At 47.3% G+C, this 25,952-nt stretch overlaps 6 protein-coding genes across 7 annotated transcripts; all 6 read right to left on the bottom strand.

Moving 5' to 3' along the window:
- Positions 1-779: 779 nt before the first annotated feature.
- LOC101759217 (probable receptor-like protein kinase At5g20050) lies at positions 780-2,333 on the bottom strand. The gene is made up of 2 exons (XM_012846014.1): positions 1,486-2,333; positions 780-1,395 (listed from the first exon to the last, which is right to left on the bottom strand). Exons 1-2 carry the CDS (start codon positions 2,331-2,333, stop codon positions 780-782), a joined length of 1,464 nt encoding a protein of 487 aa, XP_012701468.1.
- Positions 2,334-5,289: 2,956 nt separating this feature from the next.
- Positions 5,290-6,618, bottom strand: LOC101758806 (probable receptor-like protein kinase At5g20050). The gene has a single exon (XM_004969258.2). The coding sequence runs from the start codon at positions 6,616-6,618 to the stop codon at positions 5,290-5,292; it is 1,329 nt and encodes a 442-aa protein (XP_004969315.2).
- A 1,108-nt stretch (positions 6,619-7,726) lies between these two features.
- LOC111257425 lies at positions 7,727-9,119 on the bottom strand. Its single transcript, XM_022827185.1, has one exon. The coding sequence runs from the start codon at positions 8,853-8,855 to the stop codon at positions 7,794-7,796; it is 1,062 nt and encodes a 353-aa protein (XP_022682920.1). The 5' UTR covers positions 8,856-9,119; the 3' UTR covers positions 7,727-7,793.
- Positions 9,120-9,130: 11 nt separating this feature from the next.
- LOC101759907 (probable receptor-like protein kinase At5g20050) lies at positions 9,131-10,234 on the bottom strand. Its single transcript, XM_004971979.1, has 2 exons — positions 9,803-10,234; positions 9,131-9,652 (listed from the first exon to the last, which is right to left on the bottom strand). Exons 1-2 carry the CDS (start codon positions 10,232-10,234, stop codon positions 9,131-9,133), a joined length of 954 nt encoding a protein of 317 aa, XP_004972036.1.
- Positions 10,235-11,883: 1,649 nt separating this feature from the next.
- LOC101758136 (transcription initiation factor TFIID subunit 7) lies at positions 11,884-14,719 on the bottom strand. 2 transcript variants are annotated; one of them, XM_004969257.3, is made up of 6 exons: positions 14,440-14,719; positions 13,227-13,360; positions 13,035-13,154; positions 12,872-12,932; positions 12,227-12,424; positions 11,884-12,103 (listed from the first exon to the last, which is right to left on the bottom strand). In XM_004969257.3, exons 1-5 carry the CDS (start codon positions 14,561-14,563, stop codon positions 12,270-12,272), a joined length of 594 nt encoding a protein of 197 aa, XP_004969314.1. In that variant the 5' UTR covers positions 14,564-14,719; the 3' UTR covers positions 11,884-12,103; positions 12,227-12,269. The 2 variants fall into 2 exon arrangements, with proteins under 2 accessions (XP_004969314.1, XP_004969313.1); XM_004969256.2 differs by having other exon boundaries at positions 11,884-12,424.
- Positions 14,720-16,515: 1,796 nt separating this feature from the next.
- LOC101757722 (GTP-binding nuclear protein Ran-2) lies at positions 16,516-19,891 on the bottom strand. Its single transcript, XM_004969255.3, has 8 exons — positions 19,729-19,891; positions 19,529-19,598; positions 18,502-18,558; positions 18,297-18,414; positions 17,506-17,595; positions 17,211-17,390; positions 17,020-17,097; positions 16,516-16,787 (listed from the first exon to the last, which is right to left on the bottom strand). Exons 1-8 carry the CDS (start codon positions 19,729-19,731, stop codon positions 16,718-16,720), a joined length of 666 nt encoding a protein of 221 aa, XP_004969312.1. The 5' UTR covers positions 19,732-19,891; the 3' UTR covers positions 16,516-16,717.
- Positions 19,892-25,952: the final 6,061 nt, after the last annotated feature.

Genomic DNA, 25,952 nt, shown 5'->3' with positions numbered 1-25,952 from the left:
AGACCAAACATGATGCGCCACTGATTACCTCAGTAGTGCTATAACAGAAACTGGTGCTTACCTAGGAGAAACGTGAAGACCTCCATTTTCAGTGAGTGGGTTGTGTATGCTTGTATTGAGCTTCCGTGAACTAGCACTTGTTAAATCTGCAACTGTTTGCATGTTTACAACTTATTGCTGCTAACTTGTCCCGCTAAAAAGAAATAAGAGCCTTGGAGAACTCGGCAACGTTGTAGATTTTTGTGGCATTGACTCGTCGAGCTCTCTCTCAAAAATAAAACTGCTAATTTTGCATCCTCATGGAGTCATGGTAAGCATAGCCTAGTATAACCTGTAGTAAGCCGATTTGTTCTGTGCCATTGCGAGATTCGCATGTTTAGTCTGTTGCTTGTTTTAAGTTTGCTGGGTTCGTGAAAGTTTTTTTCGCTTGTTTAGGTTGTACCTGTCGGCCGATTGATGGAGAGTGGACGTGAATAGTGTTAGTTCAAACCATTATTGACCAACGTCAGAAATTGGCACCCACATTTTCCTGCCAGTATCTATATGCCTTGTAAAAAGAACTTCTGCCCATTTGAGGCCCAAGGGCCGAATTCCGTTTTCTTAGACTATATATAGATACTGGCTGCCATACGAACGAACACGTTGCTTGGTGTGACAGACAAACATGTTTTCACTTAAACGGTTAGGAACTCCTAAAAAAGAAAGATGGAACCCGTAGAGTCAAGCTCAATTTGTGTTAAAAGAATTACTCCATTTGAAGTGAAATTTCGAAATACAAACTATTGAAATGAAGGGACCTTATTGCTAGTGCCACCGTTTTGCGCGCCTGGCGAGGAAAGAGGCTCCGTGAACTCCACGGCGGGCAACGGACTGCTCTCCGGCGGCAGATCGGCGGCGACACGCCCTTCGAGCATTTCCACAACCGTTACCATGCTGGGCCTGAGCTCCCGCTGGTGCTGGACGCAGCAGAGCGCCACCCTCACCACCGCCTCCACCTCTCCCTCGTCCACGTTCGCCATGGCCGCGTCCACCACCTCCATGAGCTTGCCCCGCTCCATCTTCTCCCGCACGACGCGCGCCAACAGGTCCGGCGTCTCGGACGAGTCCCTGCCGGCCTGGTATCCCCTGCGCCCGCCGACGAGCTCGAGGAGAGTCATGCCGTAGCTGTACACGTCGGACTTGGCGGACAGCGAGCTGAACCAGATCTCGGGCGCCATGTACCCGGGCGTGCCCCTCCCGCAGGTGTCGACGCTGGTCATGTCCTGGGCGATGGACATGGAGATGCCGAAGTCCGACACGTGTGCCCGGAGGCCGCCGTCGAGGAGGATGTTAGCCGGCTTGATGTCCAGGTGCAGGATCTGGCGGTGGCACTCGTGGTGGAGGTACGCGAGCGCCCTGGCGACGTCGACGGCGATGCGCCGCCGCGCCGGCCACGGCAAGAGGCGCCGCCGCTCCTCGCCGCCGAAGAGCCACCAGTCCAGCGACCCGTTCTCGAAGAACGGGTAGACCAGGTACTGCCCGTGGGCCTCGCCCGGCCCACCTTGCAGCAGGCAGTACCCCAGGAGCCGCACCAGGCTGCGCTGGTGCACGTTCGCCACGATGGAGATCTCCCTCAGGAAGTCCTCCTCGCCGACCGGCTTGTAGCTGGTCATCCGCTTGACGGCGACCGCCGTGCCGTCGTCGAGGACGCCTCGGAACACCTCGGCGGAGCCGCCGCGCCCAACCACGTCCCCGAAGTCCCCGGTCACGGCCCGGATCTCGTCGTACGAGAACTTCCGCGGCAGGTCCTCGATGAGGAGCTGCACGGGAGCAGTGCAGGCTGCTTCCGATTTCATCAGCGTCGTCGCAAGTGGCGCCTCCGGATCAGGAACTGGAGCTTTGCCACTAACACGGAGGCGCCGGAGACAGGCCTGCACGAGTCTGCAAATCTTCCAGATGCAGTATACCAACAGAGCCACGAGGTCGCAGTAGTACATGACATGCACGGGAGGGGACTTGGATTCCACGGGAGCAGTCCTCCTTCCCTTCACACTGGGAGCTGCCGCGAGGATCACGACAGCAAGGATACCAAGAAATACGCCGGAGACAATCCTCTCCGCCCGATCGGACGCGGTGCAGATGTATAGGCAAGCAAGGATAGCGTAGGACACTGATTGAAGAGCGATCGTTGTACCGAAGCTATGAAAAATTCCAGGAGTGATCAGAACGAGTAAGGTGAGCACAATGGCTACATGTAAAATGACCTTCACTATCTTCCACAACGCAGAGGCACAGGCGCAGCAGCAGCCTTGAGGTTGAGGAGGAGCTGCGGCGGAGTCATCCAGGCCTGACATGGCTGGGCACTCGCAAAAGGGAAAACAAATGGAAGAAATTGAAGATGCACGCTGCAACGACGGGAAATGCAGAGCTCTTAAGCTGCTGGCCTCTGGTTAGAGAAGAACGTCAACTAGTGCTGTACATAGACGGGATCAGTGGTTCTCGTCTTTAAACTTGACGTGTACTGGCTACAGTCTGACCAGGTAGCCTCAATCGGTAGACACATGTTGCAAACGAGTGGGGTGGTAAGAAAGCAGCAGCGTGAGCTGAAGGGGTCAAAGGAACAATCTGCTTTAGTATAAGCTGAGGTCAAAAGAAAGCGATCTCTAATTGTTTAGTAGACAACCGAGATAATATGAAAAATATCCTTTTCTTTTGTGAACATAGTGCAAAAAAAACGCAATAAAAATTCTAGAATCTAGAGGGTTTCCTCTCTTCCTCTTTATATTTTCTTAGTATGAACAAGAACATTTAGAGTTATCTCCTTTAGAACACCGAAAGAAAATCGTGTTCATGTATTTTAGTAAAGTTAAATAGATGCTTTATATATATGATATAAGTGTGTTTACTACCCCCTCACCATTATTTATGAATGATGGGAACGATTATTGGAACCTATTTCAAAAATTTCAGAAAACCGCTAACAAGTCTGAACCTAACATGAAAATCGCAAAACATCAATGGCTTCTGATATTGTGCACTAACTATTGAATCCTTACAGCAACTTTTGGAAAATCAATACTTTCTGAAAGCCTCTGTAATCTGTAGTGGATGCTAACGAAAGATAGGGGTCTCTGGGATCAGTAGTCCCTTCAGTATAATTATACCTTAGTCATCTATTTATATACCTCACTGGTACGAAGTCAATAAAAATAGGTTGAGCAAATCTGATACTATATAGTATGCCCATTGTCCATACACATATAAGGACTTCCGGGAAAAAACAAGCAGCCGAGCGATTTTTTTCCTTCATGAATCGAAAACGATGTGCTACCATCCGATCCAATTGATAATTCCATTTCGATTGCTTGTGGGACCTGGTGTTTAGAGCAGTTGATGAGCCAATTGTACTAGTACCCAATTGGAGATTTCCTTTGTGCTACTCCAATCTGACTCTTCCGCCAAGACCTGGTCCTATATTGAGTCATAAGTACCCTCGAAAAATATTGAGCATAAATGCTTTTGTAATTGTTGATGTTACACGTGGTCATGTTGCCGACAACCATAACACGCTCTCATTGAATATTATGAGGTACTAGTATGATATGAACATCAAATTAGTGCAAATTCATTTTCACTAGGTCTAAGTATTTTAAAAAATCATACTTTTTTGCGTTTCTTTTCAAAATAATCATACTTTTTTTACTGTACGGACATCCAATGGAAATTTTTTCATTGCACGCTCTGTTGCAACATCAAAACAAAACATATGCAACATAAAAAATCTATAATTGCACCATTGAAAAATATGCAAAAAAATGACTACATTGTTCGACTCTGAGATAGAAAATTCCCGTCGCAACATGAACACTATGTTTCATGCAACATTCACTGCGAAACATACAGAAATAATAGTTGCAACATCGATGATTAACTATTGCAACATATGTCGAGCCGTTCAATTTTTTTAAGATTCCAGACGTCATTCTGTAGCATTACCATTCCAAACACGAGTGGAGAGAAAACTAATAAGAAAAAGGTGCATTCCATCATTTTATACGTGCGTGTATGTATGTAAATGAGAACTATGCTACAAGATACTAACCAATGGAAATGTATATTTCGAATTACTTCTCATACATGTGTTTTTTGTAATAATGTTCAGTTACTAATGTAAGTCTTCTGCCCAGACCTAGTCCAGATGTGGTACTCAACCACCGAACATAAAACTGAATATGATGGTTGTATTCCCACGAATGTGGTACTCAAACCACAGAGAGTTAAATTAAACAAACGACAGAAATGTACTCCTAAGGTTTTCTTTCAACTGTGTTATGGATTCTGTCAACATGTGAAATGAGGTCACACCTACTCTCAGCTACTCTCTGTATGAAGAGGTTGAGGGGTTCTTAGTATCTTAGCAGATAAAGAATGAAAAATGAGACCAAATATATTGCTAGGCCTAGGGGGACCTATCACCACGAACAGCAAAGCTCGCACAGTATTTCTACTAGAAAAAACAATTACTATCTTGCTGCGCCATTTTATTACAGGCTTCTATTGCCTAAGACAGCATACTGTTCCCCTCTGTAATGCAGATGATCATGGTCCATCCATGGACCATGATGTTAAACCTAGATCATTATAAAAATATAAGTAACAACCTTTGATGGACTGGGATGCTAAACCTCCAATTCAAATGCATAACAAGTGTTTTTTAGAAAAAGGCATATTTAAACATCTGTATGAAACCCCTATACATAATGACAAACTTGAAAGATTAGCAACATTAGCTTTTGTCAAAAGAGGGAGGGAACACCATGTAAAACCACGGGCCATGGCAACGATTAGGTGGCATCGAGTAATCAGTCATCTCTCAGTGTCAAACTTTGCAAACACATTTTTCCAAAGTGGTGTGTATGTTATAGTTTGAAAATTGTTTCAGAGGACATCAACAACGACTTAATTAGTATCGACTTATCAAAGTTGTCAAACTTAAGTTAGATGGCTTAAAAATAAAAAATTTGGACCTAAAACGCTTAAAAGTATTGTATAGACGCTCCCTTTTTTTGGTTAAGTAAAGTTCAGCCCAGTTGACAGCCTCTTTCTTTAAGTCCAATACTTAGATAAGGTACTCTACTACTCTGTGAATCGAAAAATCATAAGTCAAGCTACATGTATTAAAAAACATAAATACATACTTGAATTGAATCTTCTAAAATATAAATTTTGAAATGAAGAGGCCTGATTGTCACGTCACCGTTCGATCGCGGCTGGCGAGGAAAGTGGCTCCATGAAATCCACCACAGATAGTCAGCTCTCCAGCGGGAGATCGACGGCGACACGGCCTTCGAGCATGTCCACAACCGTTAGCATGCTGGGCCTCACATCACGCCTGTGCTGGACGCAGCAGAGCGCCACCTTCACCACCGCCTCCACCTCCCCCTCGTCCACGTCCGCCATGGCCGCGTCCACCACCTCCATGAGCTCCCCACGCGCCGCCTTCTCCCTCACGACGCGCGCGAAGAGGTCCGGCGTCTCCGACGAGTCTCTGCCGGCCTCGAAACCTTTGCGCCCGCTGACGAGCTCGAGGAGAGTCACGCCGTAGCTGTACACGTCGGACTTGGCGGACAGCGAGCTGACCCATATCTCCGGCGCCATGTACCCGAGCGTGCCCCTGCCGCGGGTGTCGACGCTGGTCATGTCCTGGGCGATGGACATGGAGATGCCGAAGTCCGACACGTGCCCCCGGAGGCCGCCATCGAGGAGGATGTTGGCCGGCTTGATGTCGAGGTGCAATATCTGTCGGTGGCACTCGTGGTGGAGGTACGCGAGTGCCCTGGCGACGTCGACCGCGATGCGGCGCCGCGTCGGCCACGGCAGGAGGCACCGCCGCTCCTCGCCGCCGAACAGCCACCAGTCCAGCGAGCCGTGCTCGAAGAACGGGTAGACCAGGTACTGGCCGTGGCCGGCGACCCCGCGCGGGAGGCAGTATCCCAGGAGGCGCACCAGGCTGCGTTGGTGCACGTTCGCCACGATGGATATCTCTCGCAGGAAGTCTTGCTCGCCGACGGGCTTGTCGCTGGTGATCCGCTTGACGGCGACCGCCATGCCGTCGTCGAGGAGGCCTCGGAACACTTCACCGGAGCCGCCGCGCCCCACCACGGTACCGAAGTCTCCGGTCATGGCACGGATATCGTCGTACGAGAACTTCCTTGGCAGGTCCTCGATGTGGAACGTGGTCGGCTGCAGCACGGGAGTACTCGCACCACACCCTGCTGCTGCTGCTGCGTCTTCTTCTTTCTGTACCGGCGCGAGTGGCGCCTCCGCATCAGCAGCACGAGTGCGTCGCCGGCGACAAGCCTGCACGAGCCCACAAATCTTCCAGATGCAGTATACCGACAGAGCCACGAGATTGCAGCAGGCGATGACCGTCGCGGGAGCAGTCTTGCCCTTGGGACTGGGAGCTGCCGCGACGATCACTAGAGCAACCACACCGAGAAATATTCTCGAAATGATCCTCTCCCTCCGGTCCGACGAGTTGTAGATGTACAGGCAAGCGATGACAGCGTAGGTTACTGATTCGAGAGCAATGATTCCACCGGAGCTGTTGGTGGATTCAAAGAAACCAGGAACAACCATGCAGAATAGGATACCTATGATTGCTACATGTAGAAGGCCCTTGACTATCTTGCAGCACAACGCAGAGGCACCGGAACAGCAGCATCGTCGACCTCGAGGAGGAGCAGCACTAGAATCATGTGGACTTGACATGTGTGTACACTCGCAAACGAATAAGGGAAGAGGACATAGAAAGTAAGAAGAGGCAAAGGCAACAGGCTGAACAATCGGCTAATGTCAATGCTAGCTAGACGGGGAAGGTCAATAAATGGCGCATCACCCTCGACGTGTGCTGTTGATTCTTTCAGTAAAAAACTGTCACTTGGGCACTAGGCTATAATCTGAGCAGGTAGCATCAGTCCATTGTCCATATACACCCTCGACGAGAAGAAGTAATATTTGTTACTAGCTCAGAAGATGTCAACGTTACTCTGTTCAGTAGTACTCCCTCCGTTAAAAAATGTAGGTCGTTTTAGCTTTTCTAGATACATAGATTTTACTATATTGCAGATGCAAGCAAAATTTATGTATCTAATAAAGCTAAAAGAATCTACATTTTGGAAGGGGAGCTCAACAGGAAGTGAAACTTTGAGGTGCTGACGATGGACGAAAGATTAAGCTGGCGTATACAGACATGTGTTGTATAATCACAACCAACCTTTTATCTTATATTTGCTCATATCTAAGTAGAGTAAAATCTTTAGCCTATGTCTATATACACTGCTGCTTGAAGAAATATAAAAGAGTTCCAATAAACTTTTTAAGGACTATCATGTCTAGAGTATTGAATTGAATCTTATCAATACATTATAATTCGATGAAAGGATTACATGCATATTATTAATTATATCTTAAAGTTTTTAGAAAAATATCCAATCAAAACATGAGTGACTTTTTGCAGGAGCTGAGGAAAAAGGTTACATTGTATTGCAACGTGAGAAAACAAAACAAAACAATAGTTTGCAGTACATAACTGGGAATTGCCACAAGGAGCCCTACTTTACATGCAGAGGCATTGCCACAGGGAGCCAAAGTTTGCATACTTGCGTATCACACTTCACAACTAGGACAACCAACATACATATAAGCAACCATCTTTCCATCTTGCCATCTGCTCCAGCATCATACATATAAGCAACAATCACAGTACATATTACAACAACTGGCCAGTTTCATACAGAGCATTACATTGTCGTTCAGGTTGTTGCAGCAAGTCCTGCCATCTGCCCAACCGACATTCCATGATCTTTGTAGAGATCAGAGCAGATAAAGGGCGTATCGAAAAACAAGCTTGTAAGATCTAAATCCTCCTCCTCTTTCCATAAATTAGTGTAATCATTCTTGTAAGGCATATAGGACTTCAGCAGCTTCGGCCTCGTACCCACCGAAATCACCCAAGCCTTTGCACCAGAGCGAGGCCCCCGCAGCACGAAATGGACAACATCAGAGTCGTGCTTGCTCACAACAGGGAACTCTGGCACCCAGCGCGGCAGAGGCGAATCACGGAATTCCTCGAGGGACCAGAGATCATCGACTTGGAGCACGTCGCCGTCCTTCTCCCACTCCAACTCCGGAGTCCTCAGAGTCCAAGAGGTGATGCAAAAACCAGAGCTTTTCTTCACACCAAACTGGCCATTGTCCACATCCACAAACTTGATAACGCCATTGCTGACCTCAACAGTCTTGTACGCCACGGGCATCTGGCGGCCATAGGAGTAGTCATGCGAGTCATCCCAGATCTCGATCCCGGGGAGCTGCACGAACCGGAGCTCGGGAAGATCGGAGAAGACGTCGCAGTACAGGATGCCGTGGTGGTAATCGACCCAGCACATGAATCCACGGAAGGAGAACACCTTGTCGGTGGTCCATGTAAGGGGATACAGCCCTCTGTCCGAATCGAAGGGGATCGGGAGCTCCTTGACCTCCCATTGCTCCGTGGAAGACGAGAACCGCGAGAGCACGCCCACCTCGTCCCAGCTCGCGCCTTCCTCGCCGCGGATGATGCTCGAATGGAAGGCCGCCACGACGAACTCCCCGCCGAGGCAGGAAATGCCCGTGTGCCGGGCGTGGGCAGCCCAGTCGCCGAACTGGGGGAGAAGCCGCAGCGACGGCGTCACCGGGTGCGCCCTGTGCACGAAGAAGTTGTCCTGGTAGAAGGGCGGCGGGTCGCGGATGGCGACGACCGTGTGGATGAGGAGGAGGTCCCCGTCCGCGGCCAGCACCGTGGGGTCGTCGTAGAGCTCGGCATCGATGAGCATCTCGACGTAGGAGGAGGCCGGTGGCTCGGCAAGACGGAGGGAGACGCGACGTCCCCGCCATTGCTCGCGGCGCAGACAGTGGCGGGATCGGCGACATCTCCCATGAGGATGGTGGAATCGAACATCTCCCAGTCTGCGCCGATCGCCGGCGCCGCCGAGAAGGCAGCTGGAGGATGGCGAGATCGCGAGGCGGCGGTGGCGGCGGCCATGTCGTAGGAACTTTTTCTCGGAGGGATTTGGGAGAACCAACGATGCAGGGATTTGAATTCACTTTTCTACACGATTTTGGGATGAGTTGGATCGGACTCGGCTACGCCGTGGCGGACTCCAGCGGCGGACCGACCACGACACGACATTCGAGAATGCATGCTCGGCCTCAGCTCCTGCCTGTGCTGGACGCAGCAGAGCGCCACCTTCACCACTGCCTCCACCTCCCCCTCGTCCGCGCGCGCCATGGCCGCGTCCACCACCTCCATGAGCGCGCCCCGTGCCATCTTCTCCCGCACGACGCGCGCGAAGTAGTTTGGCGTCTCCGAGGACAAGTCCTCGCCGCTCGCGAAGCTCCTGCGCCCGCTGACGAGCTCAAGGACCGTCATGCCGTAGCTGTACACGTCGAACTTGACGGACATCCTGCAGAGAGATATCAACGGCGTCATGTACCCGGGCGTGCCCCTCCCGCGGTTGTCGACGCTGGTCATGTCCTGCGCGATGGACATGGAGATGCCGAAGTCCGACACGTGCGCCCGGAGGCCGCCGTCAAGGAGGATGTTGGTTGGCTTGACGTCGAGGTGGAGGATCTGCCGGTGGCACTCGTGGTGGAGGTACGCGAGCGCCCTGGCGACGTCGACGGCGATGCGCCGCCGCGCCGGCCACGGCAGGAGGCGCCGCCGCTCCTCGCCGTTGAACAGCCACCAGTCCAGCGACCCGTGCTCCAAGAACGGGTAGACCAGGTACTGGCTGCCGCCCCCGCGCAGGAGGCAGTACCCGAGGAGGCGCACCAGGCTGCGGTGGTGCACGCTTGCGACGATGGAGACCTCTCTCAGGAAGACAGCCTCGCCGACGGGCTTGTCGCTGGTGATCCGCTTGACGGCGACCAGCGTGCCGTCGTCGAGGAGGCCTCGGAAGACTTCGCCGGAGCCGCCGCGCCCCAACATGGTCCCGAAGTCTCCGGTCACGGCTCGGATCTCGTCGTACGAGAACTTCCGCGGCAGCTCCTCGATGTGGAACGTGGTCTGCTGCACCGGATTACTACACCCTGTTTCTTCTCTCAGCACCGGCAGCTCAAGTGGCGCGTCGGCATCAACCTCTGCAGCTGCGCCATGAGAACGAAGCTTCCATATGCAGTATACCGTTAGAGCCAGGAGATTGCAGAAGGACATGATAGCTACGGTAGCATTGCTGCGCTTGGCACTGGCAGCTGATAAGACGATGACTGCTGCAAGCAGCGAAAGAAATATTCCGGAAAGAGCCCTTTCCTTCCGATTCGATTGGGTGAAAGTGTATAGGCAAGCAATGGCAGCGTAGCACACAGATTCAAGAGCAATCTTGGAACTTAAGCTAAAAATACCAGAACCAAGAAGAATCAAAATGAAAATGATAAAGACGACAACCAACAAGGGATGTGAAAGCCACTTCAATATCTTGCACAAGGCAGAGGCAAAGGCACAACAGCATCCTCGATCTCGAGGAGCAACAACAACTCTGCAGCATCCTCGATCTCGAGGAGGAGCAACAACAACTCTGGAGGTGTTTGGGAACACCGTGCTAAACTGTCATATCGGATGTTTGGATACTAATTAGGAGTATTAAACATAGTCTAATTATGCACAGATGGAGTCTAATTCGTGAGACGCCTATTAAACCTAATTAGGCCATGATTTGACAATGTGATGCTACACTAACCATTTGCTAATGATGGATTAATTAGCCTTAATAGATTCGTCTCGCGAATTAGACTCCATCTGTGCAATTAGTTTTGTAATTAGCTCATGTTTAGTCCTTCTAATTAGTATCCGAACATCCGATGTGACACTGCTAAAGTTTAGCACCTCGTATCCAAACACCCCAGAGTCATGTATACGCATGCCCTGTGCACTCGAAAAAGAAGCAGTTACATGAATGGCGGCTCAACTCTTCAACTTACGGCCTCAGTTTTGAGGAGGACAACCACAAGAAACAAGCTTTTCTGATCCCTCGCAACGGGGTGTGTGAAAACAATCGTCTAATGTCGTCTATGGCACGAATAGAAGTGCGAAGGTTTAAGTTTAATCTGACTACCAACCTTCTTGAAAATGCTGTTGCTTCCTGCAGTAATAGAGAGGCTTAATCTGACTAGGTAGTCTCAATAAGTATACACATTTTGCAACCAACTTGGGAGAGAAATGTGCCTAAATTTCTCAATGCATGAGGTATATATAGCCGTCATGGGAAAGCTACTTCCTACTTATATAAGCTAACACGAGTGGCATATTGTGAAGCTATAAAGAATCTCCTATAGACAAAACAAGTATACCAAAATGACAGGTAATGATAGAGTAAGTTTACATCTTACATTTGTGTACTCTGATACTCTCAATGGAGTCAAATCTTAGCCTAGTCTACTAAAACTGAGGCTGGCAACACGACGCTAACCAAGGCGTGCCTGTAGTCTAAAATATCAATTTCGTGTAACATTTACAATCCTTGGGGGTTATTCGAGTGCTACGATGAATCTTATCCATATACTTCATAACTTTTAGAAATATTCACACATTTGTTTCTATTGTAGACCCATTCAGCTGCACAGATATTATTCTACTTTTACTATATGTTCAGGTCAACGCATAAGAGTAATATACTCCTTACATATATGAACATAAAGGAGAACTGTGTCACAAGATACTAACCAACTGGAAGGTTTTTTTTTTAAGTAGTTGAACATTAATCTGACTTCTCAGCCTAGACCAAGTCCAGGTGAAGGTAACTCAATCACAGAAAATATAAACTGAAGGTGGTGATTGCTTAACCACAGATGTGATACTCCACAGAATTGAACAAAGGACAGATGCAGTCCTAATGTTTTCTTTCAACTGTCTTACGGTATTTATAAATCCCAATATATAACCTTCTGTATAAAGAGGTGGAGGGGGTTCCTATCAACAAGTAATCTTATGATAAATATCAGACGGAAACTGCTACTACCTGGCCTAGTAGGAACAGTACGTCCTGCGTGCGAATGAGTCCACTCAAGCACACAGCTGCATCTGGCACTACAATAGTAAACAACATGCTGAAGTCTAAGAAATTTTTTATGATAATAGTCCACAGCATACATTAGACAACAGCCATCATTGTTACAGATATACACTCTGATTTAAAATGCAAAGTTTAACCTGGGTCATTTGGGCCACTGCTGCTGCACTATTCAGGTCCACTTCAGTTATCAGACTCTTCCGAGTCGCTTCTCTCAGGTTCAGCTTCCTCGCCATTTGCAGCTGGCTCTTGAACATCAGGCTGCTTGGGTGCACGGGCTACTGGAGGTTTCTTACGCTCACCACCTTCCTCACCTCCTATTACACTGGCATTCTGGTCTATTGACAAGTTAAGGAACAATGCATATTGACTGATAGATATAACAGAGTAACATCCTTTGATGTATATATGACAGAGTCCTTCAACCTAACCACACGCAGTCATAAAAACTAGTGGTCAATACAACTACGACATTTTTATTATGAATGTAAATAATCTTGATGGATGTCAATTTAAAAATCCAATTCAGAGGTAAAACTGGTGGTGCAGCATAGCCTTCAAACATCTGTATGAAACTACAATAATGGCAAGATTCAAAGAATGACATAATTATCCTTGTCAAAGAGGGAGGGAACTCAATGTAGAAGAACCATTTGTCAACTATCGTTAGTACAAAAAAAATAGTGAGAAAGCCTACGAACAAAAGAAATTATGCACCATTTTATTCAGCTGCTAGACCACAATACATGCTACCATTTAGCGAATCAAACCAACCAAAAGGATACTGACAGATACTCCATGCATAATATTGATGAGATGCTTCTCAACTTGGTTAACCAGCTCTGCCTGCAAAATTGTGTAAGAAAGAATCATGGTTCTGCCTAAAAAAGGTCCATGAACATAAAACCTGGACAATGAACAGTGCTAGAGGGCAATTGATTTTAATACATTCAAGTCTGGTTCTCTGCGGAAACGGCGTCTGCGTGCATCCCTCATTGGAGGAGTAAGCCCATGCTTGTATTCAACTCCCTCTGGAGCAGGGTCATTTTCTTCTCTTACCATAATCATCTGTTTCAATCTGTGTTTCATCAGATGATTTTAAGATATGGCAGGCGACATACAGTAAACGTGCACTTTTACCTGACCAATATCAGCAGTTTTAATTAGTACAGAGTCATCATAAGTCTTGTATGACTCCACCACCGCAGGTAAATCCAAGAGAGATGCAGGAAACCTTTCATTGTCAATCATAAATGTACCATTTCTTCCATCCTCTGTAGGAAGAAATATATCATCAATCCACAAGGCGACAAAAGTTCCAAAGTTCAGTTTTTGAAGAAACATCTAGTATAATCTAGTTCAAGTTGCATGCTCAGAAATAAGAGGGACTGTAGTGTTGTTCCATCACTGAATGAGCACCAATGCACAAAGTGAATGTCGTATCAAATGAATCATATTACTTGTGTCCAAGGTAAAACTTTTTTAATAAGCGCTTAGCATGGCCACTGTGAGATGGGTTCACCCCTTTGGAGTTGTACATTTATTGACCTTAGTTATTTCTAGCAATCAAGTTATTTCATGATTTCATCTAGATCAGAGATTGTGCTACATGAAGCATATGTGCCAAGTAAAGCAATTGGATGGCAGAACAGTTGGCTCAGATCAGAATGGAAAACTTGGAATGTTTTGCTTCGCTTTGGTCGTTAATTATACTCATACTGACCCTACTACTCTGATGGACTGAAGAACGTCCCTAGGCTCTTTGGGAAAATTCCAAATGAACAATCTCTTAAATGCATGTGCAAGCTGATCCATGGGAAGTTAATAAATCCAACACCAATTGAACAATACGCTAACATCACACTTCAACATATCAACGCATAATCTGGAGCAAGAAAAATAACCTTCCTCGTAACCTAAGCCACCTGGCAGCAGGGGCACATGGTACTGTGTGATCTCCATATGCTAATTATGCACCAGAGGGCCGGTTCCATCTAGTGCGAAGAACGGAACAGTTAGTGGTGCTAAGCATTCTCAGGGCAGGAACCCAGCACACCCAAGACCGACACCCCGCACGCGGTGGCAATCTGGACCAAAAGCTACCAGCCTAGAAGCCTACCGCCGATTTACACCCTCACGCCTTCCCGCACGGCTCCATGGAAGCCCCCAGCGCACCTGACCAGACTTGCGCGTTCCGTCTAACAGCCTACGGGCATGTAATCCCAGAAGCGAATCCATGGATCGTAGTTCTCAACGAAGCTGCCAGCCTAGTGCACGACACGGTAGGTTGTTTTCCCACGGATACAGTTGAATTCGAGGGATTCGAGGGAGAGAGACGGGGGGCGCCGCTGACCTGAGAAGGAGAGGTCGAGGGAGGCGTCGTCAGGGTTGGAGGAGGAGGCGGCGGATTCGTTCATGAGGCGCTCGATCCGCTCCGCCACGGACGGCGGCACGCGGAGGATGAACTGCTCCTCCATCGCAGCTCCAATTCCACCGGGGACGGGGGGAATCGAAGAGACTGTCTCCGACTTCAGGCCAGCGTTCGCTGGGCTGAATCGCGCGGAGGACAGGGCCAAATCCCCCAACACCCCCCCTTGCGGCGTTTTATCGTTCGGGGCGAAACTGGAGAGTTCCGTTCCCCCACGTCCGCTTGCCGTCTTGCCGACCCTTTGGCCCTGATCTAGGAAACTGACTAGTGGGACCAACTGACTAGTGGGACCCTCTGACTGGCGACCTCACTGCTTTTCGGCGCCTGACATTTAAACTCTTCAAAAAAAACTGGAATAACTTATAAATTGGAACGGAAAAAATATTTTTTTATTTGCTATATACCGTGTCCGGCTACTCTGCTCTACTACGAAATATTTTTCTTCCAACCAATGTTCACCCACCTTTTTAATGCTGATGAGACTGCAATGAATTTGGAGATTTTGAGTTAAGGATGATGATTTAGGATTGGGGATCTTGAGGCTTTTTTTTTTAAAGAAGGATCTTGAGGCTTTAGAGGGGTTCAATTGTTTACTACTCCAATTAGTTGGACCGCCAGTTCGTAGCAAACATACGTGTCCAGTAGGTGGCAGGGACATCACCGTTGAGGATGATGAAAGATGTCTAACGGGAAGGGTTAGAGTAATGATAGACTTGCTCCCGTGGCTCCTGTGGGGATTGGGGACTTGCTTTGGCCTTTGGGCACCATGCCACCATGGCGAGAGGGAGAAGGCCGAAAGTAGAAGAAAGAAGCACCATGCCACCGTTTGATGATAATTTTATGTTATGAGGAAACGGGATCTTGCTGAAAAATTTTACCAAACATGGGTTGGCTCCTGTAAAGGCACATTTCTTCCGTTTATACCATCATGAGTCATCTAGGGTAGGGGTACCAAAGCTTTGAGAAAATTCCCTTTTGACACTGAAAAAATGAGTGATTCTTTCCTTGATCCTTAAAAGTTTGAACTTCCTTATTTGACACCATGTGTGAATTGTATTCCTAAAATGACACTCCTGTCAATTCTGTTAGTAATTTCCGTTAACCCTTGTGTTTGACACGTGTTGACCAAAATGCCCCTGGTTATGTGTGTTGAATGAACGAACAAAAACGTTCCTACCCTGGTACCCCCGGTGTCTGCCTCCTCGCGCTCTCCCTCTCGCGAATTCGATCCAGCCCAGGCATGCAATAGCAGCACAAGCAGGCCAGGTAGGCATGGCCCCAAAATGCGCTCAGGGGATGCGCAGTCGATGGAGGGTGCGGCTCCTGCCGTCGAAGCTGCACAGCGGCGGCGTCGCGGCGACAACGGTTATGGACGGCGAGAGAGCGAAGGGTGCTGGTGCGCGTGACAACTGACAACCTCGCTTGCTAATCCTCCTCGCCAGTCAACAGGCACCGCTTGATCCAGCCATGGCCTTTGGCACCGTACCACCTCGCCCGCCTTGCTGGCGCTCGCCGTCCTCTCGTGCCTGCATCTTGCGATCTCATCCTCCCAGACGCGTCCCATCTCCCACGGTAGTGTCATTTTAGGAACCAAATTTGGGACTATAGGAACCAAATTTGGGACTAGTGTCAAATAGGGAAGTTCAAATTTTCGAAGATCAGGGAAGGAACCCCTCATTTCTTCGGCATCGAATATGGAATTTTCTCCAAAGTTTTCCCTTGCATGGCACAAAGGGTAATCTTTCTGGAACTGTACAAGACCGAGGACCAGCGATCGGTACGGCGATGCACATTTTACTGCGAGATTTAGCTTTTAGCGCATAGAGGAAACTCAATCAGCAGTATCACACTATTTACGTACTACCAAGGATATCACACTCCGCCAAACAGCACACATGGCTTTTCACTCTGCTCATCCCTTTTGCGTTTTGCGTTTTCTGCCACGGTTTTTAAGATCGCAATTCAGAAGAGCAACAGGAAGGCACAAAATCGCACGCAGAAATATGTGACGACAGAACTGTATTACTCGAAAGGAGCCGGTTCAGTCACCAACAAACCTCGGCAACATCGGATAGAAATTTCATAACTCATTCTCATCAGATACATCAAGAGAACATCCAGCTTCCTAAAATCTAAGGATGAACCACTATGGGTTCTTATAAAAAGTTCACTCGCACATCATCGACAAGGGCCATGATATTATCTACTCGATCAGGTCATCATCGTCATCTGGCAGGGGTTGCGCGGCGGCCGCAGCAAGCTCAGCTTCATGCCTGCGATCATGCGGGGAAATGACATTAGAAATGCAGGCCAAAATTGCTATCACAGAATAGTTCTTGCCAAGTTGAACAAATGATGGTTATGGTGCGAGTTGTGTTTTTCCACATAAAACTCTCCTCCAAATCCTACCATTAGGATTTGTATACTAGTTTCAGGACAACATTTGAAAATCTAGTGAATTTTCTGCTGTTGCTGGATATCAAATAAAGAGATCAAAGCACTCACTGTTGTTGCATGGCCATATCAATCTGCACTTCTGGTGGCTTCAGAGCAACAGCCTCGACAAAGTGAAGGTTCTGGTCCCTAAATATATATTCACCAGTAACAAGTTAGCAAGGCCAAAGAGCTGGTTATTACATATATGAGGAAGACAACAAAATAAAAGCAAGTGGAGAGGTGATCAAGTATCTAATTACCCTGCCAGCTTCCTAGCGAGGTAAAGGAAGGGCTTCTCAAAGTTGTAATTGCTCTTGGCAGAAATCTCATAGTACTGCAAGTTCTTCTTCCTGTGGAATGTAACTTGCTTGGCTTTGACTTGCCTGTTCTTCACGTCAACCTTGTTACCACAGAGGACAATGGGAATGTTCTCACACACCCTGCAATCAAAAAATCAAATATTTAGCAAAGCTCCCAACATAATCAATGCATAACCTTACTGAATTTTATACTGAAAAATAAACTCATTCAAATAAATTATACTGATAAACTAACCTGCACAAGTCCCTGTGCCATGTTGGTACATTCTTGTATGTCAGCCTTGAAGTGACATCAAACATGATGATGGCACACTGGCCATGGATACTGCAGGACCGTTGAAATTTAATTAATGTTAGACAAGCCCAACGAAACATGAACCAAAACTCAATAAACATCACACCAATAACAGAAGATTGGTTGAGATTCGAAAATTACCAACAGGAAAAAAAATCAAAACATAATATACCATTAAGACATTTTGGAAATTTTGTATTCGACAAAGAAATCAGCACATGCTATTGGCTACCTGAATCCTAACCCACGAGCTGTGGATCTCAATGTGTGGGACACTAATGTGCAACTGTACACACAAATATACAAACTAGAAAACCATCCATAAATCAGCATTCCAATCTTGCCATATTTGCAGAAGAATATGAGAAAAATGCATTATATGCCAAAATTGCGACCAAAACAGAAGAATGCCTGACTACATGTGGTTGAATGCTCTAGTCTTCATAATGAGTATTTGCAGGCTGGAACAGCTACAAATATATTATGTAAAGATAATCTCATAAAACAAGGAATGGAGTCACACAAAGATTCACATGCTTTATATGTATGAACACTATCTCATTTTCAATCAACAATGAGTATTGGCATGCTGAAACTACTACAAAATTCATTGTTACAAACATAATTTCATAAAACAAGGAATGATGTCACACAAAGCTTCACAACACTATCTCACTTTCAATCAACTTCTAACCCAGATAAACTTGATGAAATATGTATTTATCACTTACTAGTAGCCATCTCTGAGACCACCAAACTTTTCTTGCCCAGCAGTGTCCCAGCAATAGAAGCGGATTTTACCACAGTTGGTGCTAAAATCCAGTGGGTGAACTTCAACACCAATGGTGGCTGCAATGAATAACAACCAAATTGGTATGAGCAAGTCTGATCTTCTGCAAGCAAATAACTAGAACAGAACCATGGTATGACACTTACGCTCATATTTCTTCTCAAACTCCCCAGTAAGATGCCTTTTCACAAATGTGGTTTTCCCTGCAGGAAACATAAAGCAATGAGACATTAACAACAATGGCGGAAAGGCACTTAAATAAATTAAAACAAAGGCACATGTTTGGCAACATTTTATAGATAAATACAGAAGTGGAATACAACAAGTCAAGGAATGTAAGAAACATTTGAAAATTGCAACCATTGAGAGGAGGGCCATCACACTAGGATCGAAAACCTTAGTAGCGTGTCAGCAGTCAGCATCCAGTGCACCTGAGCACTCAAGATTGACCATAGATTTCTGATCACATAGGCATACGTCCATACCTTATACCAGCAGGAAAATGTCATCCACCACAACACTAGTGTAAGTTCACAAAGGAAAACTTCTTTCAGATTGAAAAAAATCTAGTTTATTACTAGTTTTTGATAAGATGCACAATCCACTACAACTTTCCGTTTTCATACACTCTGGATCAAAACACAAACACTTTGCCCACCATCAACCAGAACTTTCCATTTTTATTCCGGAACCTCATGCCTTTTTTATACTACATAGTAAGTACTCAAATACCAATTGGCAAGTTTTTATTTAGGACACTAAAAAAAATGTTAGAAACAGAGCAACCTAACAGTTCTTTGTACAGAGAGTTCAGCGGTGTTAAGCAGGTCCTTGATTAACATAGAAGATAATAGTTGGCATAAGATTAGTATTAGTGAAATACTAACTGCCAAGGGAGAACTTCTTAGCATCAATGCCTGACGACAATAAAATAGATCTCCGCATGTGCTGAAATCTAACGATTCCCCACCATCTAAAACCTAAAGACGCTTGAACCCCAAATCACCTTACGACCCACCCATTCACATGCGCCTCCAGCCGGAGAAAAATCGTTACCCGGTTCGCCGGATCTCGCGGAAACCGAGCCGCACGGATCAGAGGCCACACCTCCCAATGTCCCGGAACGAATAATCAAAAATCATGTAAGGCGGAGGAAAGGACGGAGAAAATCACCAGTTCCACCGTCGCCAACGATGACGAGCTTGAAGCTGGGGTAATCCACAACCTGCTGATTCGGCAACGCCTGAAAAAGACCACAAAACAAAAACACACACAGATCAATCAGACGACCTGGCTCCTAACCAGAATACCTCAGGATCTCCGTCGGAGAACACCGAGCGGATACTCGTTAGACCGCGGGCGAACGTGCTCACCATTTCCGCGACGCGCGAGAGGGGAACGCGGGTTTGGGGATGGGGAACGGCCGAACGGGGCGGCGACGAAGACGAGAGAGGCGTCTAGAGAGTTCGAAACGGACTTGTGAAGTCGGGGAGCGTCTTCGATGGACCTGGATGGAGAGGGGCCGCCGCGGAGGCTTTTATAACGGGGGAAACGCGTTTCTCTTTTGCTTTTTTCGGGGAGCGCGGTGCGGGTGCGGCCCGTGTATGTATATGGGTTAGCTTTGGATGGACGCAGGGATCGGGTGCCGTTGGATCCCGTCGGCGGGTGGAGGAGGGCGTGGATCCGGGGGGCGCGCGTCGCTAGCTTTCCGCCCACGCGAGGTATCCGGCCGGGCTGGTTGTGCTGGGCCCCGCCAGGGTTTCGGCCTGCGCGCGAACGGTCGCCTCCGTGTCTGTCGCTACGCCAACGGACACCTGCAACTCTGCAAGGCGCAGGCGGAGATGCCTCGTCGCGTGTTGACCGTTCCGCGCCGAGTGGCCGCCGTGGTGCGAGAGCTGGGGATCTTTCTAGAACGGCTCGTGGCCTGGAGCAGGCGATGTTCTTCTGCGGACGGGCTTTGGGCTTGGGTCTCTCTCGTGGGGCAAACTGGCACAGGCCGTCGTGGGCTCGTGGCGGCGGCCTCGCACGAGCGCCGGAATCCGTGGACGAGTCGCGTATACGCTATTTCGCTATCGCAGCGCTATTTAGCGCTATAGTAGCAATAGCGCCTATAGTGGTAAAAACAGCCATACCGCTATAGCCGCTACTTGGAACATTGCTACGGCCACGGGCAATCATGGCTGCTGGGCTGCGGTCGCGGCGTTGGTCACTTGGTCGCATGGTGAGGGAGGGGTGCGGGAAGGACGCCCGAATTTTTTATTTTTTAGCTTTTCTTAGATACTCACAAATACGTCCCTCGAGGTATCCTTTTAAAATATAAACCCTGAGCTCGGCACCATGACTGTTGGCACCGAGGAAACACGTTTCGGCGCCATTCCCGAGGTCTTGGCGAGACGTTGGATGTGGCGTCGACGTGGACAAGGCCTCAGCGCCATAGATCTTGGTGCCGAGCTGTTACCGGGCGTTTGAAATGAAATAAGTATAATTGTTCCGAGGAGCATGCAACAACTACACTGCGGTTCAACTGGTTAGAATGTGCGTGTCTAAAGCCAAAGGCTTAGTTTGAACCCAACACTGAATCTTTTTTGCTACATTTTTGTAAGCTCATTGAGATACAATTTTTTGCTGCATTTTTGCTACGCAAAAAAAGATTCAGCGTGATTACTTTGATTAGAGGCTGTCACGATGAGCCAGGGTGGACGAGCAAGCTGCCAAGAAAGAAATCAGCGACGTGTGCATTGACCCTGCCCAACTGAATCGCAAGCGAGGGGCCGGTCCCGGACAGCAAGAGCAAACACGGGCGGAAAACGAATCGCTCGCTGCGGACTGCGCAAAAAATGTATCTCAATGGGCTTAAAAAATGTAGAAAAAAAATTTGGCGCTCGTGTTCGAATTCAGGCCTTTGACTTAAGATGCGCGCGTCCTAACTAGCTGAACCGTAGTGTAGTTGTCGCATGTTCCTCAAAACAATTATACTTGTTTCATTTCAAACGCCAAGAGCTAGGGTAACAACTCGACGCCAAGATCAATGGCGTCGAGGCCTTATCCATGTCGGGGCCACATCCGACGCCTCGCCAAGACCTCGGCGCCGAGACGTGTTTCCTCGGCGCCATCAGGCATGGCGCCGAGTACAGGGTCTATATTTTGAAACGATAAAAAAAAAGCTAAAAAAAAGTAGGGGAAGGACGCGCGTATCGCCGCTAACCAAGCGATTTTTTCTTTGGGCCGTATGTTTTTTTAGATGTGTGGCAAGCGTGATTCGGTCGAAACTAGAGGTCCAACCTCCCTAGCCCACCTGAACGAACTCTGGTCCAGCCAGCACGCGAGCGCGAAACTGGCCGTTTGTGTGCGAAGTTCTTGGCCTGGCACACCCGGGCAAAACGGGCTTGAGTGGCCCAAAACATGCGTTTTCTTTTGGAGTCTTGCCACGTGTATGGGCTATTTGGAGCCCACCCATGTTCTCTTTATGGCTGGGCCAACCCCGCCTGTGGTAGATATCTCGAGGATAACTCTGCCAAGTCCTCTGTGCTGCTGCCCGTCTCCTGTGACTCTGCACGATTAGCTATTTTTGGCTGTTCTTCTTCCCTCGTAGCATCCGGCCACAGCATCACACAACTTGGTAACTGTAGCTGCACGCAGGCACGCAGCATCTGGTACCCTCCATCACCGTAGCTTAATATTCCAGCTACGTCGATGGCGCTAGAGTGGGCAGTCGGCGGAGGGCAACAGCTGAATAATCCATCGTTACGTTACGTTACGTTTGACATGAATGGGGAGCACCGTATAAAATTTCAAACCGGCGCGTCTTCTTTTTGTACCGCCAATAATGCGCAACTTGCTCTCCGTATATTTTCCGTTGGTAGCGGACTATCGTTGGCAACTTGGCAAGTGGGTTACCCTAAATATACACTCAAGCCGAATTGACACACAGGAACATTTTATTGTTAGCTTCTATTCCAACAAGATCATCATCACGATACCTGTCAGTACTTCTTTCCGGAATGCCTCGTGGCCCACTCACTGGTCGGAGGACGTGGAGTATGGGCGAGAGCGACGATGGGAGCGACCAAACAATCTGTCCGCCACCCGACCCGGAAAAATCAGGCTTCCCCAAACGTGCTGCGGCGTCGTAGCCCTCGGCATCGCAACGTGCTACTGGCTGCTGCTACTACGACGACCTAGTCGACGCCGACGGGTAGCTTAGGGCGTGTTTGAATCTCACGTGCTAAAATTTAGCACCTATCACATCGAATGTTTAGATACTAATTAGAAGTATTAAATATAGACTAATTACAGAACTAATTGCACGGATGATGGATTACAAAACATAGTCTAATTAGGAGTATTAAACATAAACTAATTATAAAATATAGTCTAATTCACGAGACGAATCTATTAAGCCTAATTAGTCAATGATTTGATAATGTGTTGCTACAGTAACCATTTGCTAATGATGGGTTATTAGCGATTCGTCTGGCGAATTAGCCTAGGGGTTCTGCAATTAGTTTTATAATTAGCTCATGTTTAGTCCTCCTAATTAACATCCGATGTGACACGATTAAAGTTTAGCACCTGTTAGGGGGTGTTTGGGAGGAGGAGGCTAAACTTTAGTCCTGTCACATCGGATGTTCGGATACTAATTAGGAGGACTAAACATAAGCTAATTACAGAACCTCTAGGCTAAATCACGAGACGAATCTATTAAGCCTAATTAATCCATCATTAGTGAATGGTTACTGTAGCACCACATTGTCAAATCATGAACTAATTAGACTTAATAGATTCGTCTCACAATTTAGCCTAGGGGTTATGTAATTAGTTTTGTAATTAGTCTAGGTTTAATACTCCTAATTAGTGTCTAAACATTCCCGATGTGATGGGGGTTAAAATGTAACTCCCTCCTCCCAAACACCGAACCCACCACCACCCATTCGGTCTCGTCTTAGGATTCGGTTCGCACATGCATGGACAAATCCGTGAAGAGGAGGAAGGAACCTACTTTTGGAGGTTGGTACGGGGACTGTTCCGGAGGCTGGAATAGCATCTCTGGCTGACTGGCTACCTAGGAAGGTCGGCAGGCCTGAGCTTGACCGCGTGTCAGGCGTGCTCATCAAACTGTTCATGTCGTTGACACCGATCCATCTCCCACGAAAACGACCTGCAGAGACGGCGCTGTGAAACAATATTAACGGTCGGTTTCCACGTCATGCCTGCCCGGGTGCCCGCCACCCAGCGCTCGCCGTCCTCATCCCCGGGGCCGCCCAATTCGTCAACGGGAGTAGTTAGCTGCACAAACATGCTTCTGATCATCTCCTTTCGCCTCATATTTTCACAGTACTACCTACCTCTGTTAGTGAATAGTTGACATTTCCGACCACAGATTTGCACGAGAAGCAGACCAAAACTAACTTTTGTTAGAAACGTCATGTAAAGAAAAATGGAGAGAGTATATATATGAGCATTATCCCTTCATACGTACTCGCCTATGTTACCAACGATAGACAATATAAACGACGAAGAATAGCAGATCTAACACAGAAGATACGAGATTTTAACGTGGAACACCCTTCCAAGGAGGAAGAGAAAAAATCACGGGTGCTAGCCAGCAAATCTTCACTATATTGGGTGAGGTTACAAACGTCGGAGATTTACAACCTTTCGACTCATCTCAAACCGGCGGCTTACACGAGGTACATAAAGAGGTCAAACCCTAATAGGTGATGATCCGTACCGCGACGATGGAGGGGGGCTTTGCCCCCCACACCCTCCCAGGCGTCCCCAGGTGCGGTACGGCAACACGATAGGCGTTGCTTCGCTCCATCCGAAGTCAGCCTTTATCTTTATATAACTAAATTTGGATCATAACTCAACAGCATGCTCTTCATTTATGGCCACTTTTGGATCTTTTGCAGATTTGCAATAATAGTAATCACTTGGATAACCAACTCCAGCTCGATCGAGGCCGTATTATATATCCAATAAAGGTGTTTGGATCCATGGATTAATTTTTAGTTCGGGTCATATCAGATATTTGATACCAATTAGAAGGATTAAACGTGAACTAATTATAAAACTAATTGCATAAACCGTGGCTAATTCGCGAGACGAATCTATTAAGCCTAATTAATCCATAATTAGCGCATATTTATTGTAGCAACACATGGTCAAATCATGGACTAATTAGACTTAATAGATTCGTCTCGCGAATTAGCCACGGCTTATGCAATTGGTTTTGTAATTAACCTATATTTATTAATTAAATATTTAATGTGATAGGGACTAAACTTTAGTCCCGAAACCAAACACGCATGAGCTGTACTACTGTACACATACTGCCCGGCGTTGATTTCTGACAATAATTTCATTTTGCAGATCGAGGCAAGCTACCTGGGCCACAAGATCCCGAGGGGACTTCTTCGCTGATTTTTGTAATGACGAGCGGACGCAAATTCAACTTGACATGTGGCAACGAAATGATGGAAGAGACCGAGAAGGTGCCTGCCTCGCTCCCTCTCGGTCCCTCGCATGCACGCCGGCCCTACCAGCAGCAGCAAGTCCACACATGCCTTTCCATCCTTTTTGGCCCTAGTGATGACCGGGCAGCCATTCGCCTCATCCAGCCCCGCCATCGCCTCGATCGATCGATCCAAGTAGTATTACATCTTGCTTGACCATCTTTACGACTTTATGTAGACAACAAAAAATGTTGTGGCTGCCACCTCAAATCTCGATCCTTTTCCTTGACCCCTGCCAAGCTAATTTGACACGGTTGCCAAGCTAAAATGGAGGTATGTATAGGCTCTGCAAACTTATCTGAAGAAAAGGAATATTTTCCTTTTGAAGATGTAAATGCTTTATCAGTTTAATTATGTGAGTCAATCAGTCATGAAAAATAATCTTGATATCCGTGCATATATTAGTGTGATGAGGTATATGTTTCGATGTTACTTGCTTGTTTATGTTCAAATTGGTACGATGGGATTTTTCAAAAGATAAAATAGAAACAATATGATGGGATAACAAGCAGTACGGTATATATGGAGAAGGCATCAGACGAGTCAACCAACCTTGCACTACGTAGCAAAGCAGCAGATCGATGGAGAGACGCTGCAGCTCACTCTCACGCATGCTAGATCGAGTTAATTATCGCGAGGTCCATCGATGGAGGTCAGTATCACCGTGACCTGCATATGAGAGATGGAGTTTGACTTTCTAAAAGAAGTAAAAAATGGCCGGGTGTGATTGGAACAGAAAGCATAAACACCTCCCTATCGAGCTGCACGCGTACGGAGCTAAACGTCATCTTACGTAGTGTTTACTGTTATAGAACTGCTACAACCATCCCTAGAGGAGTAAGATTGAGAGGGAAATAAAGGTTTGTCGACAGGGGCAGGTTGGCCCTTGCACGCGACAGAGGGCGGTCTCACGTAGAAAGAACCAGTCAAGATGAAACAGAGAAATAAAGGCGAGGAGGTTCAGAGTAGCTTATTAAAACACTAGGAATTTTACCAGGCATAATTTGAGTTTTGCAGATAACAAGAAAAAATTTACCACACCATGTTAAGGGACTAATAACAGATATGTGGCATTCTTGGAT

This window comes from Setaria italica, chromosome V (genome assembly GCF_000263155.2).
Source record: "Setaria italica strain Yugu1 chromosome V, Setaria_italica_v2.0, whole genome shotgun sequence".
NCBI lineage: Eukaryota > Viridiplantae > Streptophyta > Magnoliopsida > Poales > Poaceae > Setaria > Setaria italica.
The sequence above is the reverse complement of the archived record's forward strand: the minus strand, read 5'-3'. Positions and strand labels throughout refer to the sequence as shown.

Bases quoted from the DNA above. Each gene is read 5' to 3' on its own strand.
- LOC101759217 (XM_012846014.1), bottom strand. From the start codon at position 2,333: ATGTCAGGCCTGGATGACTCCGCCGCAGCTCCTCCTCAACCTCAAGGC. The intron at 1,396-1,485 runs GTCGCTGGACTG...CGACGTCGCCAG, and splicing joins TACCCGTTCTTCGAGAACGG to GGCGCTCGCGTACCTCCACC.
- LOC101758806 (XM_004969258.2), bottom strand. From the start codon at position 6,618: ATGGTTGTTCCTGGTTTCTTTGAATCCACCAACAGCTCCGGTGGAATC.
- LOC111257425 (XM_022827185.1), bottom strand. From the start codon at position 8,855: ATGCTCATCGATGCCGAGCTCTACGACGACCCCACGGTGCTGGCCGCG.
- LOC101759907 (XM_004971979.1), bottom strand. From the start codon at position 10,234: ATGTCCTTCTGCAATCTCCTGGCTCTAACGGTATACTGCATATGGAAG. The intron at 9,653-9,802 runs GTCTACCCGTTC...TGCCACCGGCAG, and splicing joins GGGGCGGCAGCCAGTACCTG to ATCCTCCACCTCGACGTCAA.
- LOC101758136 (XM_004969256.2), bottom strand. From the start codon at position 14,563: ATGGAGGAGCAGTTCATCCTCCGCGTGCCGCCGTCCGTGGCGGAGCGG. The intron at 13,155-13,226 runs GTAAAAGTGCAC...AGATTGAAACAG, and splicing joins AAACTGCTGATATTGGTCAG to ATGATTATGGTAAGAGAAGA. The intron at 12,425-12,871 runs GTATCCTTTTGG...ACTTGTCAATAG, and splicing joins TATGCATGGAGTATCTGTCA to ACCAGAATGCCAGTGTAATA.
- LOC101757722 (XM_004969255.3), bottom strand. The intron at 18,415-18,501 runs GTAAGTGTCATA...TATTCATTGCAG, and splicing joins GTTTGAGAAGAAATATGAGC to CCACCATTGGTGTTGAAGTT. The intron at 17,391-17,505 runs GTTAGTTTATCA...TTTTGATTGCAG, and splicing joins TGGCACAGGGACTTGTGCAG to GGTGTGTGAGAACATTCCCA.